The sequence below is a fragment of the Kogia breviceps genome, chromosome 9 (genome assembly GCF_026419965.1).
Source record: "Kogia breviceps isolate mKogBre1 chromosome 9, mKogBre1 haplotype 1, whole genome shotgun sequence".
In the NCBI taxonomy this organism is placed as follows: Eukaryota; Metazoa; Chordata; class Mammalia; order Artiodactyla; family Physeteridae; genus Kogia; species Kogia breviceps.
Genome location: NC_081318.1, coordinates 115825696 through 115846108, shown reverse-complemented (window position 1 = coordinate 115846108; position 20413 = coordinate 115825696). Strand labels below are relative to the sequence as shown.

At 56.5% G+C, this 20413-nt stretch overlaps 3 protein-coding genes across 19 annotated transcripts in view; 1 reads left to right on the top strand and 2 right to left on the bottom strand.

The window, feature by feature from the left end:
- Positions 1–4205, bottom strand: part of GCK (glucokinase) — a 56515-nt gene extending 52310 nt beyond the window's left edge. Inside the window, exon 1 of the mRNA XM_067043067.1 lies at positions 4106–4205. The gene's annotated coding sequence lies outside the window, so the exon portion shown is untranslated. The remainder of the gene's footprint in view (positions 1–4105) is intronic.
- Positions 4165–13144, top strand: YKT6 (YKT6 v-SNARE homolog). Its single transcript, XM_059075096.2, has 7 exons — positions 4165–4518; positions 6975–7057; positions 8248–8348; positions 9414–9518; positions 9808–9873; positions 11926–12027; positions 12856–13144. The coding sequence occupies exons 1-7, from the start codon at positions 4415–4417 to the stop codon at positions 12889–12891; spliced, it is 597 nt and encodes a 198-aa protein (XP_058931079.1). The 5' UTR covers positions 4165–4414; the 3' UTR covers positions 12892–13144.
- Positions 13145–16972: 3828 nt separating this feature from the next.
- The window catches only part of CAMK2B (calcium/calmodulin dependent protein kinase II beta), a 94548-nt gene continuing 91107 nt past the window's right edge, over positions 16973–20413 (bottom strand). For 15 of the 17 annotated variants that reach the window (XM_067043059.1, XM_059075089.2, XM_059075092.2 and 12 more), the window contains 4 exons: positions 19670–19745; positions 19471–19565; positions 19041–19275; positions 16973–18821 (listed from right to left, as the gene is read on the bottom strand). In XM_067043059.1, the coding sequence (XP_066899160.1) occupies positions 19043–19275; positions 19471–19565; positions 19670–19745 (404 nt within the window). In that variant the 3' untranslated portion in view covers positions 16973–18821; positions 19041–19042. The remainder of the gene's footprint in view (positions 18822–19040; positions 19276–19470; positions 19566–19669; positions 19746–20413) is intronic. The other 2 variants (XM_067043053.1, XM_067043065.1) reach the window with 1 other exon arrangement.

Genomic DNA, 20413 nt, shown 5'->3' with positions numbered 1-20413 from the left:
TATTTAAAGTATTACCAGTACAGAGGTGGCTTCACGAGAGAATGAAGATCCAAAGAAGTGACCAGAGAAAAAGCTTTTATACTTTTATAAAAAAACAATAAATTTGTGAAGAATTGACAGGACAGCGGGGTTGGGGGTCGGGAGAGTAAATTGCGGAGAAGTGACTGAGGAAAATGAGGGTTGGTTCAAAATAATCAATATGTCAAAGCAACATATTTAAGGTGACATGCCCTGAACTCCTTTGGAGGCCTGACCAGACTGGTGACCCCTTTCAGGGCCCCTTTCCTGGGTAGGCTGTGGAGGCTGGTGTTAGGCTTTGAGTGAAAACAGCCCTGCTGCCCTGGCCTTGACTGGCCGGACAAGGGGGTATGGGGACCGAGGCCACTGAATGGCTGGCTGGTCTCCCCGCTGGGCTGGGCCTCCTGGAGTATGCCCCTCTGCCAGCTTTTATCCAGCTCCCTAGAGGGTTCCACTGTGCAGCTAAATTGAGCACCTTCTGAGAGCTGAGCAAAGCCTCGAAGGTGGGTGGCTGCCTGCCTTGCCCAGTGGGGGTGAACTTCGAGAGCCTCAGCCATTTGTCATGGGCAGCCTTGTTCCAGTTCTGTCTGCAGGGCCCAGCAAATGAGGGGGGCCAGGACTCCAGAGAAATGTGCCATCCCCACAAGTTTGGATGCTGCATGCATGACGTCAGCACCCTGCCCTACAATCTTTTCTGTCCCCATAATTGCAGACTTACAGGACAGCTGCAAGAACCGTACAGTTAAACTCCTGGATACCCTTCATCCTGACTCTTTAAATTTACCATATTTGCTTTACCCTCCATATGTAGTATAGATCTGAACCCTTTAAGAGCATATTTCAGACAGGATGTCCTTTTACCCGAGTACTTGTGTGTATTTCCTAAAAACAAAGAATTCACTTACATAACCACAACATCATGAGCAAAATCAAGAAATTAAAACAGATACAATACTAATCTGCAATCTGTAGACCTTCCTCAGATTTCAGCCCACCATCAGATCTCCACTTCCCACAGCCTGCAGGACACCTGTAACCCACCATGGCCTCTCCTCCTTTTTGTCATGAACGATAACAATACACGTAATCATCACTGTTGTTACTTGTTAAACATCTACTATGACTAGAGCTTGGAACATAATGTTTTATCATTCCCAGCAACATGCTTATGGAAAGGGTATTTTTCCAGTTTTACAGATGAAAGAGAGAAAGAGAGGAGTTAATGGTTTTGTTCACTTTTGTGGTTTTGTGGTTTGTGGAAGTGCTGGGACTGAATCCAAGTTGGGTGACAGCTGGGGTGCTGGAGTGGAAGGTGGGTCTTGCTAGTCAGTAAGATGGATGAGCTTGGGGAGTTGGTAACCACATAGGCCAAACGAGGCTTTCTGGGGTGATGGAGGACAAGCAAGGCCAGAGAGGAGGGAGAGCGCTGCTAGAGCTGTGAAAGTTTGTTACGTGTGCCTCTTAGGAGCAATTTCCTTAACCTGAATCTCAGTTTCTATGTCTGTAAGGTAGTAATAATATTTTCCTCTGTTTTTGTGAGGATTAAATGAGGACGCATATGGTGCTTTGTGACCACCTAGAGGGCTGGGATAGGGAGGGAGGGAGACGCAAGAGGGAAGAGATATGGGAACATGTGTATATGTATAACTGATTCACTTTGTTATAAAGCAGAAACTAACACACCACTGTAAAGCAATTATACTCCAATAAAGATGTAAAAAAAAAAAAACTACAATGAGGTATCACCTCACACCAGTTAGAATGGGCATCATCAGAAAATCTACAAACAGCAAATGCTGGAGAGGGTGTGGAGAAAAGGGAACCCTCTTGCACTCTTGGTGGGAATGTAAACTGATACAGCCACTATGGAGAAGAGTACGGAAGTTCCTTAAAGAACTAAAAATAGAACTACCATATGACCCAGCAATCCCACTCCTGGGCATATACCCAGAGAGAATCATAATTCAAAAAGATACATGCACCCCAATGTTCACTGAGGCACTATTTACAATAGCCAGGTCATGGAAGCAACCTAAATGCCCACTGACAGACGAATGGATAAAGAAGAGGTGGTCCATATATACAATAGAATATTACTCAGCCATAAAAAGGAATGAAATTGGGTCATTAATAGAGACGTGGATGGATCTAGAGACTGTCATACAGAGTGAAGTAAGTCAGAAAGAGAAAAACAAATATCGTATATTAACGCATAGATGTGGAACCTAGAAAATAGTACAGATGAACTGGTTTGCCGAGCAGAAATTGAGACACAGGTGTAGAGAAAAAAACATATGGACACAAGGTGGGAAAGCGGTGGCGGGTGCGGGTGGTGGGATGAATTGGGAGATTGGGATTGACATGTATACACTGATGTGTATAAAACGGGTGACTTAAGAAAAAATATATATATTTGATAGTGGAAAAAAAAGTGCTTGGTGTAAGGGAAACTTCAAGACAATTACTATTATGTGTCGCATGAATACATTAAAATCTATTCCAACCCAACACTGTCCTCCTGATTCCTCCTTTTGTACGACTTTTAGTGGCAAAGGAAACGGGACTTTGAGAACTGTCTTCAGAAATGGCTCTCACCCGCCCCCTATAGGTCAACCATGTCAGCGCAGTCAGGATGGGGCTGCACTAACAGCTCTCCACCATCCTGTGACACCCGCCTGGCGTTGGCCCAAGTCTGTTCTTAACGTTTAGTACCAAAATGGAGGGGATGTGGGAAAGCTCTCTCCACCCTCTGCACTTGGAAATAGCCAGGGAAGAGGGTCAGTGAGGAAGGTGCTGAGTGAAAGCAGGTGGTGGGAACTTCCTTCAGCCACAGGAATATTTAGAGCAATGGTTCTCTAGGCCACTGCTCCCCAGGGTGCATTTGGCAATGTCCAGAGACATTTTTGTATTTTTATTTATTTGTTTGTTTATTTTTGGCCACACGGATGCAGGATCTTAGTTCCCGACCAGGGATCAAACCCGTGCCCCCTGCAGTGGAAGCTCATTGTCTTAACCACTGCACAGCCAGGGAAGTCCCACCAGAGACATTTTTGGTTGCCAAATGGCCGGTGGGGTACCACCAGCACCTAGAGGGTAAAAGGCCTGAGATGTTGCCTGCAATGCACGGACAGCCGCCAACAACAAAGAATTATCCAATCCGAAATATCAATAGTGACAAGGTTGAGATTTACCCTGATTCAGGGTAACGTTTAGAGTGATGCTGTTGGTTTTTCAAATATTACCATCTCTTTCCCATCATTTAAGATCTGGCTGCTTCTAGCATGATAATTGTGTAACCTTTCTGCCAACTTCCAAACACCAAGGTCCTTTCACCTCTGTCCTGCAAGACGCTTTCGGATAACATACCATTTAACAAACAAGAAGCATGAAAGATGTACTACCCTTAGGGAACTGAGCCTCATTCATCCCCATCCACTGAAAAAGCATTATTCCAACATCTCAAGCAAAATGAGGTTTTCCAAGTCACGGTAAGCCAAGCGGCTCCCTCAGTCTGGAGATGAATTTCTGCCCCTTTTGAGGTGAAGCGGCTCTGCTACTCTGTGAGGTCAGCAGTTTGGCTCCCAAATCAGTGGTTAGACACTGATAAACCACCTGGTTTCCCAGGTGGTGGGCAGGCCCAGGAGCCCTCACCACTGCGGGCTTGTGCTGAAGGAACCTGTGTGACCAGGGACCTGCTCCCCGACAGGCAGGAGGAAGGCGTGGGAACGGCAAGAGAGGACCCAATCATACGAAAGTGAGAGGCATGCCTTCACCTCCCGGCAGGTCCCTGCCCTTCACTCAGAAAGGGGATATGATTCACAAAACACTTTGCAGGGACAGCAGTTCGCCCAGAAATCAAAGGGGTTTACAAAGCCCTGGCGTGTGGGGTTTACAAAGCCCTGGCGTGTGGGTGGGACTCGGTCTCACCGTTCGGAGGGAGGACAGCGCCGGGAGACACAGGCGACCCTACAGGACTCAGAACGGACCGGGAGGAAGCGAGGGGACCCTGGGAGAACTCAGGACGGCCAGGGAGAAAAGGACAGGCCCTCGCAGAAAGAAGGACAGCGGGGGAAGGCTAAAGACTTACGAGCAGCGAGCCGTGCGGCCTACGAAAGCCCGGGAGGCGGGGACAGACCTCGAGCGCACGCTCAACACTCTGCCCCGCCCCCTCGCCCATGCTTCCGGCTGCTCCTTTCTGCATCCGGAGCACGAAAACCCTTCTTTAGGCCTCGGGCGGCGGCCCCTAACCGGAGCCGGAAGTGGACCCAGAGCCAGGTGGAGGCAGCCGGCGGCCGACCCGTCAGCAGCCGGTGGTGGTCTCGAGGGGCGGCGCCGAGCTGCTCCCTGCGAGCCGGTCCCGCGGCCAGGCGGGTAGCCGGCCCGAGGGCGCGGCGCCATGAGGCTGTACAGTCTCAGCGTCCTGTACAAAGGCGATGCCAAGGCGGTGCTGCTCAAAGCCGCGTACGACGTGTCCTCCTTCAGCTTCTTCCAGAGGTCCAGGTAGGCGGGCCCAGGGGGGCGGCGCCCGGGCGGGGAGGCCCGGGGTCGGGGTTGGAGACCACCCCGGAATCGGGGAAGGGCCGGGGCTCGGCCTCCCGCAGCGGAGCCGGCGGTGGCCTCTTCCTCTGCCTGCGGACTGTGCCTCTGAAGAATCATGTTTTTTTCGATCGCAAAAAGTCTTATCCCATCGTAGAACGTAATGCTGTAATCAGGGTTTTTCCAAATTTCTGTCGTATAATAATTAATAGGGGGCTTTGAAAAAGTGCAGATTCCCCAGGTTCACGTCCATCGCAGGCCCAGCGATCTGTATTTTAAACCAGCAACGCCCACTTAGTGTTGCCGACCTAGGAAGCTTACGTGCCACACCTTCAGAGCCACGTTTGTATTATCTGGTGGGGCTTTCCAGCAATTCCGTATGAGAGATATTGGTATACTGTCCCATCTTATGGGTGAAGTCACTGAGGTCCCAGGATATGGATACCAAACCAGCCAGGACCCCAGCGCAAATCGTACGCTCTTTATGGTTGGCCTTTAGTGGTACAGAAGGGTTCTACGGTGAAGATTTGGAAGGAAGCGTGGATTTGTAGGGCTTACAAGCTTTTGAACATTCGCGAGGCACTTTAATGCAATCAGGTGTGTATTAGAATTACCACAGACACTTCCAGCCTTTTCGTGGGAGGGATGGGGGTGACTCAGGCACAAAAGGAGAAGGACCCTACAGAGTCTGGGTCTGTGGTCATCCAGTCTCCGGGTCTGGGGGAATCTGCAGTCTGGATTCTGTTTTCGCTGCTTCAGTGCGGCTGTTTTGTTCTTGATGAGAGTGGCTTACTAGCAGGATCTCAAACAATTCCTCTTGTTATTTTGTCAAAACTTTCTGCTTCTTTCTGGGTCCTTCTTGGTACTTCTTAGCGTTCTTTATCATGACCTCTAGTCTCTCTGTTCTGTGTTGCTTCTTTTCTGTGATCGAACCGTGGGAGCTAACTTGGCTAATTCTGATTCTTTCACTTTTTCTTTTTCCCCTCCCCACGTATACTGAAGATCCTCAGAGATTTCACTGTAGGACTTTCACCTCACTGGTTTGCGATACCCAGACCAGTTTCAGATGATTAACACAACTGCGATAGTGTAGGGACATCTCTACCAGTGCCTCTTACAACAACATGTAGTCCAGCCGAGCTCATTGTTTTTCTCATAAGTCCTCTTCTCTTCCATCCTGCCTGCCTCATGATTATCAGAACCCAAGCCTCAAGCCTTCAAAGGGTTTTCCAGCTTTTCTGGCCCTTGTATGCAGACTCTCACAGTGAATGCAGTTCATTTGTCTAATTATAGTCCTACTCTAAGTTCTGTTTCTTTTTAGCTTTACTGCAGGGACTTCCTTATTTTCAGACTTTTCTCTTAGGGATCATTTTGATCCTATCACTCTCTCAAGATAATAATAACAAGTAATACTGTGCGCCAGACATCGTGCTAAGTGCTCATTTAATCATTGCAGCAAATCTCAATTTATAGATGAAGCCTGGTACAGTAAGTACCTTGCCCCGGAGTTCACACGTCTCATAAGTGGTGGAGCTGGGATCCCAGCCAGGGAGGTCCACTCCCGAGTCGGGAGTCCTCACTCATCTGTGTCGCTCTCCGTGCGGTTTCGGAAGCATCCACATCTGCTGGGGCTAACTGTGGATTCCACAAGTCGAGGCCCTGTGCTGACGGCCCTTTACATGGCATTCCCAGTCGGAGGCTCCTTGTTAACTCCGCTTCCTCCAGCTGGACTGTTGTCACCTGGGACCCTGCCATTCTGGCCACATCTCTCTGTTGGGCCCGTGAGCCTCCTCCTACCTCTCAGCCTCTGTGCAAGCCATTTTCCGCTTCCTTGTCTTGGCTGAGCTCTTGCCCTGCCTTCCTTCCAGAGTGCCCCGGGCTCGTACGGTGATTTGCTCCAGCAGACCGGAGGCCTTGTTCTCTGCCAGAGCCAGCAGTCACTGCAGACATGTGTCGCACTGCCGGGTTTAGCCAGTGGCAGCTGCCATGACTGACTGTGCATCCGCCGAACAGTTTTTGCCACTTACGTTATTCTGTCACAGATTTTACTTGTCCCCGCTTCTCAGAAGTTAGTGGAGCCTTGAAAACAGGAGCTGGCTTTTGCTTCTCCACTGTGCGCCAAATCATACACTGACCAAAATGTTAAATTAAGTATAACCTGTAGAAAGTTCCCTGGAAGTCCGGAAGTGGTTTGTTTGAGCAAGCTAGGTAGCAAGCAGATGTGGTTTGAATGGTCTTGGTGATTTCTAGTTACCTGTATTTGTGATCATCGACAGGTGTTTATTATTTCTTCCTAAGGTTGGGAGGGAAAGGAATGAAACCAAGAAGCAGTGTCTCCTCAGTGTATACGCTCAGAGGTCCCTTGCCACTGTGTTGGGGACAAGGTGACAGGAACAGGTAACATGTGTTGTGTTTCTTAGCGTTCAGGAATTCATGACCTTCACAAGTCAGCTGATTGTGGAGCGCTCCTCGAAAGGCAGCAGAGCTTCTGTCAAGGAACAAGGTAAGAGGACCTGCTACCTTGTGAGTGCGTGCTGGCCTGGCTGCCCCACCACAGGCAGCTCGGAGCTCGATCAACAGGAGTGGTTGCCGCGTGATGAAGAGGGCTACCGGGACCCCACTCCTCTACTAGCTGCTCTCTTCCCTCCTCCTCATTTTCCTGTTACACAAAATTCTATGCCCAGTGTTGGTGTCGAAGTTGCCTGGTTAAAATCACCCCCAAAAGCTTGGACTCGCTTAAGATTAGGGTCCACCTCTCGGAGCAGTAAGCGGCCTTCCTGCTGTGTCCTCTTTCCCCTCTGGAGTCGTAGACATCTCAGGAAAGGATTTCCACCCAGCCCTGTGGAGGTAATACTGTATTCTGTGCTGCTTAGATTTTTGCCCAGGAATCTGGAAACTCATTATTTTTTCCTCTTGACCTTAGTTTTTTCTTCTTCATGATTCAGGTTTCCTGTAAAAAAATCTTAGACATTTATTTTAGAGGCATTTGGTGAGCTGTGTCATCTCTGAATCCGTTTAAAGTGACAAAAATTAATTTCAGAGATTGTGACTATTTTGCAGAAGCCCTTGTATAGACTGTACCTTTGGATAATTGGATGACTTCAGCACGTGCTTAAGACCCCAGCCGGCTGTGGCTAATTTTTTTCTGGATGGGCTTTGTCTCTTCCTCCCGTCCTGCCCCGTCCCCGCCAAGGCCCACCACAGAGTGGAGCAGGCTAGGTTGCTGTAATGAGGAAGGCTGAGGCCCTGACAGGTGATTTCTAAGACAGTGGAGGCTGCTCGGCTTGGCCAAGGTTCCATCAGCTTGGGAGCGAAGCAGAGCAGAGCCCCAGAGGGCTGCAGCTTCCCAAGATACAGGTGAGCCTGACCTAGAGCTCAAGGATGCGACTTGGACATGCACCTGGGGCCCTGTTGCCTGGGATGTTTCTGCACCACTGGTGTTCCTTCGACCCCTGGCTTTGCACGCTGGGCCTTGGGGCATTCACTTGCCCTGCAGCAGGTGTTGGGCCGTGCTGACGTCAGAACTACACGCGCCGTCCTATGTGCAGGGCCTGACCATAAACCTCACTCAGAGCCGCCTTGTCGGCCCAGGAGGCAGGAGCCCGGCACTGTAACACTCTGACTGGTTTTGGTGGTGAGAAAGTCTAAAGCCTCCACATCACCCTCTGTGTGTCTGGCCTCTTGTCTCCCTAGAATATCTGTGCCATGTCTACGTGAGAAACGACAGTCTGGCGGGAGTGGTCATTGCTGACAGTGAATACCCATCCCGGGTGGCGTTTACCTTGCTGGAGAAGGTGTGTCTGCAGCTCGGCTGGACTGTACTTGGACAGACGAGTGTGGACTGGGGCCGGGAGTGACGACAGGGCCCAGGCGGAAGGGGCAAAATAGTGTGTCCAAGATCAACCTGTTCTCAGCTTTTCTCCTCACCCTAGACCAAGAGAGAGTCTGGGAGCCTTCCCAGTCCCGTCCATCCCACCCCACCGAACCCCCTGCCCCTGCCAATTTCTGCTTCTCACCCTGCTCGTGTCCCTGGTGCTGCCTTGACTCTTCTTGTTGGTCACAGAGTCACAGCATCTCTCCTTCCGGGAGGGGGCCCTCGGGTCAGCTCCGGCTGTGCTCTTGCCCCCGTCACTCCTCTTGCCGGCTCTCTTCCTGCCTCTGCCCTCAAAGTCATGACTTTCATTTCTTTCTGAGCCACACTAGACTGTGTGCTCTGCCCCGTGACCCACCTCCCCTCCTCCCCTGCTCCCCTGCTCCCCTGCTCCCCTCCTCCCCTCTTCCCCTCTTCCCCTCTTCTGCTCTGACAGGCCCCTCCAGCACACACGGGGCCCCTCCCCACCTCTGTGCCTCTGCTCGAGGAGTCCCCCTGCTGGCCCATCGTGCAGTACAGCAGCTTCTCTCCCCGCTGTGGGGCTAGTGCCGCCAGGTTCTTCAGGGTGTTTGTGCGGTGCTAATGATAAACTCAAAGGCCCTGGCCTCACATCCCCCAAAACACTCATACACTTAGAAGCACATGAAATCTGATGGCTGCTTAAACTCAAGGGACCTAATTACCTTTCTGAAGTATCGTTTTGGAAAATTAGAGGGCCAATATCCTTTGTTCTGGAAATTCGTAACCTGATAAAAGTAGAAATCTGTAGTTTGAAATTCGAATACTTCTGTCATTCACCAGATGAGGTTCATATCAGGCTAGGCACCCTCGGTTTTTAATTCCCAGAATACTGAGGAAGGAGGAAATTGAGCTTAGATTTTCCCCTTGCCATTAGCCGCCATCCTCTGCCCTCCTCCCTGGGTCCTCTCTTTCGGATGTGAGCACAGCAGAGGGGGAGGGCCTGTCGCTGAGCCCCTCTGTCCTGCAGGTACTAGACGAATTCTCCAAGCGGGTCGACAGGATAGACTGGCCAGTTGGATCCCCCGATACCATCCAGTACACAGGCCTGGACGGTCACCTCAGTAGATACCAGGTAGGGTGTAAAGACCGTGTGCCCAAACTGCGTGAAACGGAAGAGCCGGCGGCCCTGGTGGCTGTGGCTCTGGGTGATGTGGATGTTGGTGTCCTTTTGAAAAACGCAGGGACCCACATTGAGACCTGGAACCCGAGCTCCTAGGCAGGCTTTTGCTTCTCTGTCACGTGGTTAAACAGCCTGTGGTTTTTAACTTCTGAAAGTGTGTCCAGCTCACTTGGTTTTGAGCCCCGTTTTCCAGGCGGCCGCTCCAGTCCTGACATGGTTTTTATTTTTGGTTCTTTCCTAGAACCCCCGAGAAGCTGACCCCATGACTAAAGTGCAGGCTGAACTAGATGAGACCAAAATCATCCTGGTAAGTGAGTAAGTAGGAGAGCAAGTCCCCAGGCTAAGGGCCAGAAAGATTTGCCAGCAGAGTCAGGCCCACGCCGCCGGCACTTGTTGTAGTTGTAGTCGAAGCACTTTTCTGGAAGCGGTGTTGGCCCACCTGCCCCCGTGCATCAGACGCCTCAAAGCCACACCCACTCAGACAACGCCAGCGGGGTCCCTCCTGCGCCCCGTCTTGGTTAACGGCACCCGTTGTTTGGGGGACCCGGCATATTCCCGTCCCCACTCCCTGTCTGGGTCGTGACTGGGCCCGAGGGGTCTGAGCTCTGCGGTCCTGCCTCAGCTGGAGCCAGTGCCCGGCGGGCGCCTCCCTTTCAGGCTCTGAGTCTTGGTGCCGACTGAGGCTCACCCGCTCTCACTAAATGCAGGCCCAGAGCTGTCAGAATCAGGCCTGTTTTAGAAGAGCGGGAAGCCTGCATTTTTAGCTGCAATCTCCGGGTTTGTAATTGCTGCTTCAGCTTTTTTCTAAAATTCTGAGCTACCTTTGGCCCTCGATCAGCACTGGCTTTAATTCTTGGGGCTTCTGCCTCTGACTGGTCCCCTGGCTTCCTGCCTCCCTCCCGTCTGTCCACTACACAGTAGCTGTTGATCTGTCACTCTTCTGCCTGAAGTCCTTGAGCAGCTCCCAAGTCAGCTCCAGGATAAAGTGCAGGCTCCCGGATGGGGTCTCGTATCCCGGGCCCTCCCTCCCTTTCGTGCCTGCCTCCTGCACGGGTGCCCCACACTCAGGCCGCCAGCGTACTCGGAGGCCGTACAGGCCCTTTCGAATGTCGCTGCGTCGTCACTGCACGTTTACGTGAAGCCTGACTCGTGTGCGAGCTCCCAGGACTGGGCGCTTATCCTGGTCTGTACGCCCCTGTTTACGGAACAACGCCCGGCTTAGGCTTAGGGCGAGGGCTTAGCCAGTGCCCGGCAGTTCATGGACGCCTAAGTAGATGGATATAAAACCCAGGAAAGGGGACTTCCCTGGCCGTCCAGTGGTTAGGGCTCTGCACTTCCACTGCGGGGACACAGGTTCCATCCCTGGTCAGGAAACTAAGATCCCGCAAGCTGTGCAGCACAGCCCCCGCAAAATTAAAATAAAACCCAGAAAAGGTGCCCAGACAAATCCTACCCCAAATATAAAACTCCTACCAACGCTGGCTCAGCTTTCATGCACATATGCATCTCCTGGGGTTGGACTCAGGTCTGGGGCAGGACCCAGCAGGCTGTGTTCTATAAAGAACATCCCAGGGGCTCCAAGCCTAGGTCTTCTAAACCATGCCTTGGATAACGTTTGGGGGCTTTGGAATGAAAGTTAGATAAGACAGTTTTCGGGCACTTCTCTGTCTTTTGTGACGTTTCTCCACGCTTCCTAACCGAGCCCTGTCTCTGCCTTCTGCTGCTTCAGAACCTGCACACGTGAGCACCACAGAGCCGGGGGACACATGCTCTCTGTCTTTCCTTCTCTCTCCACTGCACAGAGCATATGGGTCCTGGACACCCAGCCCATTCTGGCTGCAGGGATAAAGTCTGGATTACTGGTTATGCTACCTTTTATCCCATTCGTGTCTTGAGCCAGTTAACTTTTTAGGGTGGAAATCTGAGTTGCTCAGCTGTGTGTAGAGATAAAGGACCTTTTTGCTCACTCCTCATTCTGTGCCGTTTCACACGTGCAAAGCTAGGTTCCTGCCACTCGCTCTGAAGAGGCCTCTGAGGGCCTTGCAGCTGCCCTAGCGACGGCCGTCCGGGCTGGGAGTGAGTCGGCCACTTCCTGATGGTCCTGGCAGCGGGGCTGGGGGCTCTTCTGAGGGCCTCCATCCCTTCACCCGTTCGGAAAGGGTCTGTCTGCACTGCAGACACTAGGTCCTGTCCCAGGTCTGGGACACTGTGTCTTGATGCAGTGTCCCAGATATGGGGGAGGGGCCCAAAGGAAGTGCTTTCTTATGACTGAGCTTCACGGGGTGGGGGGTGGGGGGCTGGCGTCTACTCACTTTGTGAACAGAGCAAAGTGTTCTTTTCTGGTTTTCTTCTTGTCCAGCACAACACCATGGAGTCTTTGTTAGAGCGAGGCGAGAAGCTAGATGACCTGGTGTCCAAATCCGAAGTGCTGGGAATACAGTCTAAAGCCTTCTATAAAACGGTGAGTACGGCCCGCTGCTCCCGAGCACCCCTTCCCGAGAGCCGTGGCCGCGTGCTCACCACTAAACAAGTCTTCCTTGGAACGTTCAGTAACGTGGCCGGTCAGTAGCGGCAGGTTCACTGGGGCACTGTGGGAGCCTAGGCGAGCAGGGGCCTTGCGCCCTCAGCTCGGGGCTCCCCACCCCACCCCAGGAGGCTGGAAGGGTGGGACCCGCATCCCTGCTGTCTGCCGAGGAGCAGCAGTGCTCCGCCTTCCCAGAGAGTTTCTCATGTTCCTAGTTAGCTTCCCTTCAGCCGAAGGATTTCAGTTTGAACAGTGGAGCGCTGCGTTTACTTGGTCCATCCACACAGACGTTTGCTCTCACGTGTGCCTTGCAGGGCAATGCCAGTGGGGCTAGGGGGCATCTGCGAACAGGAGGCAGGAGGGAAGGTAATGGAGGCCCCACAAACCAAGTGTGAACCTCTCCGTTCTCTGAAGACATCCTCAGTCAGAAACACTCCTGTGGGTTAAGACAGCTTTATGGGGAGATGGGTTCGGAGCAGAGGAAGAGACTCAGCCGACCCGACTTACGTTCCTGTTCTTTGTACTTGGCTTAACAACAGGAAGTTTACTTCCTTACTGATAGCGTTAACGGAAGGTGGACAAAATAACTTCAGGGGTATGAACTGCTCCTGGACAGCTTCGCTCCAGGCGTCGCGGACGGGCCGGTTCTCTCTCTCTCTCCTTGCGATTCCCGGAGCCCCCGGTAAAGCCGCCCAATCCCCGCGGAGCCCCCAGTGCGGTGTGCACCGAGGTCCACCTCTTCAGCTCTTCTTTGTCTCTTTCCAGGCCCGGAAGCAGAACTCGTGCTGTGCGATCATGTGACAGCAGCCGGCAGAGGCCCCTGCACTGGAACGCCACTGTCACTCACATTGGAACTGCAGACCCCAGGGGGCAGACCCGCCACGGAACGACCCCAGTGGGACAGACTCAACTTTGGCTTTGGAGCTCGTGGGAGGAACCGAAGGGTGGAAGGGACCTGGGGGTGGGGAACGTTCAGATTCACATGTCTAATTTGAGGCCCCCTCAACGTGTATTTTGGGGCCGAATGGAACCATAAAGCTCAGTGACTCCTGTAGATGCTGCAGGGCTCGTTTCTAACCCCCCGGAAAGGACGTGTGCAAGGCCCACGGGGGGGTCAGAGCCGGCTCTTTGTTGATCTTCAGTACACCTTGGGGTTTTATCTGTACGCTAGCTGTGTTAACACTCCGGTGAGGGGTGCCCTGAGTACAGGGCTGGGGCGGGACAGCCAGCCACTGCGGGCGTGGGGGGGCGCCGATGGGGGCTCGGTCCAGCGCGTCCACGTCGGGAGGAGACAGCCACTGGGCTTCACGAGTTCTGAGACCTTGTTTGCGCTCCTCCTGAGACTGACTTTCTGCAGTGCACGTCCAGCGAGTTCCACAGAGATGCCTTGGAAGTGGGGGAGGGGCGCCTGCCCGGACTTGCGGTCTGGCTTTGAACATCTGGATCATAGCAGGGTGTGCTGCAGGCTCTCATGAACAGGTTTCACTTGCCTTTCTGGTGACAAGACTGTCCTGACAATCACCTGGGACTTAACACATGTCTTAACAAGTGACCTTTACTGTGGTCACTGTTACCAGGCACCAAGAGAAGGTGCCAGCCAGCCTGGGGGCAACCAGCACCCCACTTACGGTCTGAGCCTTCCACACTCCAGCCCAGCCCCCTGCAGAAGCACTGCTGAGCCCGCCCCCGCCGCCCCCAGCAGCACGAGGCCCACGGCTCTGAGGCCCTACCCTGGAAACAGACACGCAGAGCAGCCCCGGCAGTGGCCCCGGGGGGCTCTGGGCCCTTCTCAGCCTCTCTGGTCCCTCGGGCCCTACTGCCATGTTCCAGACTGCCTCCTGGGGCCCTGCTGCGCTTCTCGAGGACACAAGCTCAGCATGCCCCTGCGGGACTCAGTCTCCGTGGAGGCCCCTGCTGGGGTGGTGTCAACCAGCGCGGTCTCGTCCCTGGGTGTCCTCCGCTGCGCCTTCTGTTCTTGCCCTAACTGGGGGGTCCCGCTGTCCTGACAGGAAGTGCCAGTGGCCACGAGTTTCCCCACTTGGGCCAGAAGGTGGGATCTGCGTGGCTTCCGAGGACCCCACCCGAAGGGATTTTCCTGCCAGCTGCCCTTTTTCTCTAAAAGCAGCCTGCCCGTGTGAGTCCTGCTGCCGCAGGCGCCCCTCAAAGGCGCAGACCCAGCCCGCTCGCTGGCGTCTGAGGTGGCCGTGACCTCCCCTTAGGAAGGATTGGGCTTTGTCTGACTCTCCTCCCACTTTGGAGGATACTGGGGAGGAACTGGGGGTGGGGCTGGCCAAGACCCCGCATCCGGCATTTCCTCAGCTCCTCTTGTATTCTAATGTGAAATCGTTCGGCAAAGTGTATTTTAATAACTGCTGCCTAACTTGTTCTCTCTGTATTCTGTTTGAAAGGTTCCTATCTGGATAAAGTTGACTTTTGAAATTCCAAAATAGTCCTGTGCTTTGTTGGAGCCCCAGGGACCCCTTTCCGCGGGAGCCCTGCCCCTCCGCGCTGTGCGCCTGCGGAGGGTGGGGTCCCCCCGTCTCCTGGGGCAGTTCCTGTCGGCGGAGACAGCATCTCCCTTAACCCCCCATCCCCTGCTCCCCTCCCCACCAGGCCCAAGCGGTCATCTCCCCTCAGACTTTTCTAGCAGGAAGTGGGTGACGGAGCCGCAGAGCAGAGAGAAGCCCTGCTCTGAACCCTGTGACCTGGTCCTCACTACGCCTGGGAAACCTGCCTGGGAGGCTGCCTCACAGCCACAGAGCCGGGGCCACGCAGACGGGAACTCCTCCAGAGCGGGGTGTGTTTGCTGGGGTGTGGGAGCTCCCGGTGCTCCCCGCATCCTTGCAGGCCTGGGACTCTCGTCCTAGTTGAGGGAATGTCCTCGGCAGCTGGTCATCAGACGGTCTGCAAACACTTCTCTGTCTGTTTCTTTGCTGGCCTGGGGCCTGTCTGCAGCCTTCCTTCTGACCATCGGAATAGGGAGCAGCGAGGGCATCTCCGGCTTTTCCTGCTCAGGGGACCCGCCGGGGCGGGGGGTTACCCGTGGTGCAGGGTGCTTTGTCCAAAGCAGGTGCTTTTCAGAGTGACAAGTGAAAGGCCCTCTCACTGACCTCCCTGTGCTCTCCTGCCAGCCCTGCTCTGGGTTCCGGAGTCCTGGCACGCCTCAGGGTTCAGAATCCACAGTGGGCGGGGGTGGGTGGAGGTGGTGGCGGGTGCCCAGAGGGAGGCCTGGCCTGGAAAGCCTCCTCGGATTACAGCTGATAGGTGAGTGGAGCCCTAGATACTGCGGGCGGGCGGCGGGGACAGACTCCACTCTCGGGCTCTGTCCTAGATTCTCTGTGCCCTGCTCTCGGATCCTCCGAGGTGCTCCCCGTGCAGCCCTCCCTCCTGCCTGCACACCTGAGAGCCCCTGCCGGGTACCGGCCACGGGGCCGACAAGCTGGCATGGAGGGCCTCCTGGCCCATCTGAAGGTGCCTGCAACCAGATGCCGAGGCTGAAGGAGGAGGCCCGTTCTGTCCCAGTGGACAGGACTGAGCTGGCCCAAAGCGGCAGCCGTCTCATCAGAAGTCGCTTAGACCCCCTGGGTGGGCACGTTTGGTGTTTCAGATTGTTTTGAAGCCTGTATTTCTGTGCTGAGCAAGCTTGAGGCATACAGACAGGCAGAGGGCCTGGGGACCAGGCGTGCAGGCGAGGCTGCCCATCTCCACAGGAGGGTGCCTCTGGGGTACCAGCAGGGCTGCCCAGGGTCTGCCTGGGAGCGAGGTGGGCCAAGAGGTCTGCGGGAGGGACAGCAGAGCACAGGCAGGCCCCAGCAGCCCTCGCCCGGTGGGGCCTGTGTGTGCGGCCACGAGGGCAGATGTCCAGAGGGCCAGGTGTCCATGCATCCATGTGTCCATTCAGCGGTGTGGTCATGCGGCCACGTGGTCAGACAGCTGCGGGGCTGGGCTGCCATGCGGCTCTGTGGTCAGTTGATCAGACAGGCCAGGCAGCCACGTGGCCAGCGCTCACTCAGCCACACGGGCCGAGGGTGAGTGTTCCCGAGGGAGGCCCAGCAGGCTTTTGTGTCCCCTGCTGTAGGGGTGCCAGGGGCAGCCAGGTGATGCGTCCCTCCGTGCCGCGGCCGCGCTGCAGAGGGAAGGCCTGGGGGGGACCGCCTGGCTGTGCCGACCGTGGGCCCTCGCTCCCTCCCTCCCTCCCGTAAGTCTGGGACCATCTGGGAGCCTCAGTACCTGGCATCCCTCTGTCCCCCTGGTCTCTGCTCTGGGCTCTTGCTGTTCGGGCCTCCTTGCAGAGCCTCTCCGGGCCCCGTTTTCATCGTCGGCTCTGTCCTCTGCGTCTCAGCAGCCACTGCTCTTCTGCTCCTGACATCGGTGTCTTGACATCCACGCTGGCCTGTGTGCTGTCTACATGCCGTCTACACAACTCAGCGTGAGGGCCCACAGGAGCAGCCGGGGTTGGCCTTGGGCACCGCGTGTTCCAATCAACGTGCATGAGGAACGGACGGGTGGACGGAGAGATCGGACAGGGCAGCAGGCCTTGGCCCTGCGGCCCTTCCCACGTAGATCGGCTCTCCCAGCCTCATCTTCAGAGACCACTAGGGTGACGGGAGAGGTTGGGGGCGTGGGGACTCAGGGGGCTGTCCAGGGCTGACAGCAGCCTCAGGGGAACCAGAGGTTGGGGTGGGGACAGCTGGCAGAGCTTGACCTGCAGCGGCGCAGACGGGCCCCACCTGGGCGTGCCGTCCACCGAGGCGGGCTCGGGAACGTCTGGCCTAGGGTTTCTGTAGCCTGGCCAGCCTGGGGCCCACACAGCGGAGAAGGGACCTGCCGTGAGGTGAGGGGTCGGCAGGGTCCTGGCATAGAGCACGTGGATGCACTTGAAGCAGTTTGTCCTGTTTTCCTTTTATTTGCAGTTTCCCGAGACAGAACAAAATAATAATTTTGTACACTTACAAGGCTCAGAAAGAAAAGACAATGAAACTCAGCAAAAAGAGAGAAGAGAAAAGGCCGGCCAGCACCGCAGGCAGCCGACCCTCTGCAGGGCGGGCTGGCCGACGCTGCCACACCGCGGACATCTAGCTAGAAGAGCGGGTGTGGCTTGCTCATGAGGGGTCATGCAAAAGAACTATCCCCCAGAAACAAAATCCCCAAATTATCCCAGACAGGCAGCTCCATGGAAAGAAGGGGGAGAGGAGGGGAGGAGGCCCCAGGAGGCAAGGTTGGCCGGGCCACACGCTGTCCACGGCGGGCCCTGCCGCTGCCCGAGGCCCAGGGAGCCTGGCAGATGTTTACCCCACGTCCATGGGTGGGGACAGCTGTCCTGAGCACAGCCACGGACGGGCAGGTGAGCGTCCACTCTGAGTGTCTGTCGATGGACAGTCCCCTTGGAGACCAGCATCCTGTGTCCTGTTCCCCACTCCGGGCCCCTCCCTTGGCTTGATTGCGGGGGAAGATAAAGAAAATCTGTGTTGAAAACATGAGTTGAAGAGGGCAGGTACTGGGGCAGGGGGTCCTGCACCTCTGCGATCACGGCCCCTGCACCCCGCAACCACGGCCCAGCGGGCCAGCTCAGACCCACTCGCACACCCAGATGACGGCCCTTGGCTCTCTCTGCCGCCCCCTGGCCATGTGGCCCATCCTGGAGGCTCGCCACGGTGCCCGCCAGCACACAGGGGGACCCCAGGTGAGCCCAGCCCGCCTTCTCCCAACCCCGGGGGTCCCTGTCACACGCAACCCCGTGCGGCCCTCTGCTCCCCGCTGCCCTAGACCCAGACTCCGAAAGCGCAGCTTCCTTCAGCAAACACCTGCCTGGACTCTGCCTCAGCCTGGGAGCCGAAGGCACCCACCTGCCTCTGACCCCTCTCTCCTTCCTGCTCCACACCCACAAGGGGGGAGGGGGGAGGCGGCAAAGAGGGAGAGGTGCCTGAACAGAAGGGAGGCCAGCCCCGGGGTCCCCTGCACACTGGGCCGCAGCCAGCAGCGTCCTCTCGGCATGTTTCTTGCCAGGCGTGAGGTCTGAAAGTAAGGGGTGACCCCCCTGCACCCCCTGCCCGACCCAGTGCACCTCCCTGGCCCCAACAGGGCCAGAGCTGGAGCCCTGGGCCCGCGGGGCCTTCTCCGAGGGCTCTGCATCTTCCCGAGGGGCTGGCCCAGCCTCTGCCCTGCTCACCCATGCCAGGGACACCGGGAGCTCGCACCTGCGCCTCCTCGGGGAGGAGAGGAGGGAAGGGAAGCAGGAGGGAGGACAGCCATGCTCAGCGCCCCCCAGCCCCTCCCAGACGACACCTGACACTCCTGACAAGGAGCCATGCGCAGCAGGGAGGATGCAGACGCGTGGGGGTGGGCGCCACCTAGCAAACACCGTTCCTTGGGTGGCAGGCCCCTACGGACAAGTTCACTGCCCCGTCTGGTCCCCAGAGGAGGCCAGGAGCAGACGGACACGTGGAGCTTGGGCGGGGAGCGGCCAGAAGGTTCGAAGCCCCACAAACGCCAGGGCTTTTTACAGCTTTTTCCCTTGTTTCGTTTTTTTTCCGTTTCATCCGACATCAATTTTGTGTGTGCGGTTGTCGTCTTGTTTTTAAAAAGAAATCACATCTGGTCTTGGTTTTCTGCAGACACAGGCACCAGGGGAGGAATGAGGCAGACACAAACATGCGACAGGCAGGCCGTGCGCCCGAGGGCAGCTGGGCTCCAAACACCGAGTCTGTCCCGTGAAACCAGCCGCAGCAGCTCTGAAACGGGGCGGGCCGAGGGCGGGCAAGTCAGCGGCGGGCGGCCGCTCTCCGTCTGACACGGGTTTGGTGTCTGCAAGGTGGGCGCCTGTGGCGCCGCCCGTAGAGGAGCCTGGAGGCCCTGACCCGGCGCCCCCGCCGCCCTAACACCACGCTGGCCTCCCCACCGCTCTCCGCAGCCCCGCCCGGGCGGCGCTCTCCTCCCCTAAGGGCACTCACCTTCACTGCAGCGGGGCCACGGGCGCCCCCGAGCAGTGGAAGTGCACGTTCTGCCACTTGCCATCTCGGCGGTGCCACACGCGGGTCTCCTCAGACTGGCTGGTGCGGGGCCGGCCCTGCCCGTCGACGTACTGCGTGAGGCGGATGTAGGCGATGCACGCGGCGTCCTCGCCAATGACGTGCACGTGCGGGTTCAGGATCGTTGTGTGGATCGGCTTGCTGTTCTTGGCGAGCACTGTGGGCGAGCAGGGGCTTGGCACCGCCCCCGGCGCCACTGCGCCGGCCCAGCCCCCTACGAGTGCCGGCCCGGCCACCCCTCCCCCTCCCGGTGGGGCGAGGACGGCACAGGGCTTCCCTGGGCGCCCGGCTGGGGACCCGTGGGCTCCCCGGGGGTGCCGCCCCCCTCTTCCTGCCGCCGCCCCGCACTCACAGTTCTCGAAGTAGAATCTGTGGAAGTCCATCCCTTCAACCAGGTTGCCCAGGGCTTCGGGCTCAAACGAGGTCAGGCCTGGGTCGCAGATTTTCCTGGGGGCCAGACCCAGGTGAGGAGGGGCCCCTCAGAACCCGCCAGTTCCGTCCACCCCCTCCCACCCCGCGGCCCCAGGATGGGCCCAGGAGCCCTGACTCACGCGTAGGCCTCAAAGTCACCGTTGTTGACGGCCTCGATGAGCTGCTCCGTGATCTTGATTATCTCCTGCTTCCGCGCTGTGGGGGACAGCCGCCCAGTGACCCGTGCGCCACCCCCCTGCAGCCCCGGGGGGGTCCCGCGCAGAGCGCCGCCCCCACCCGTCCCCGCCCCTCCCCGTCCCCCTCCCCCTCCAGGAGGGACCCCGAGGCTGCCCGGCTCAGACTGCTCCCTTCAGGGCCACCAACGGGGTCCCCATTTCCAAGTCCAACAAGCCTCTGTCTTACTTGTCTTAAATACAACATCCCTGAAAGACGGAAATACTCCATCCAGAGTACAAAAGGTCTGGAAGAGGCAGGAAGGGGAAGCCAAGCCTGCCATGCCCCAGTCCCTCCGGCTGTATCCCCTGGGCCTCGGCAGCTGCAACACTGTGACCAGCCTCAGCTCCTGCCCCCCCCCCCCCACAACGGACATTGCTCTCCTAGTCCTTCTTGGGGAGGCCGCTGTCTACTAAGGGCGGGCTCACAAAGCAGGCAGGGGACTGAAGACTGCAGGGCCAGGCCTCAGTGCAAAGGTCAGGGAGCCGGGCCCAGGGGAAGGCAGAACGCGGGCCTCACTGCCTTCTCTCCCTGGAAGGCCACAGGCTGCCGCCTGGCCTTCCACCTCTTCCAGCCTCCACCTGTTTGCGGTCCTGGGCCCCCAGGCCAGTCCTCCGGCATCACCTTTCCATCCTGCACCCTCCACCTGA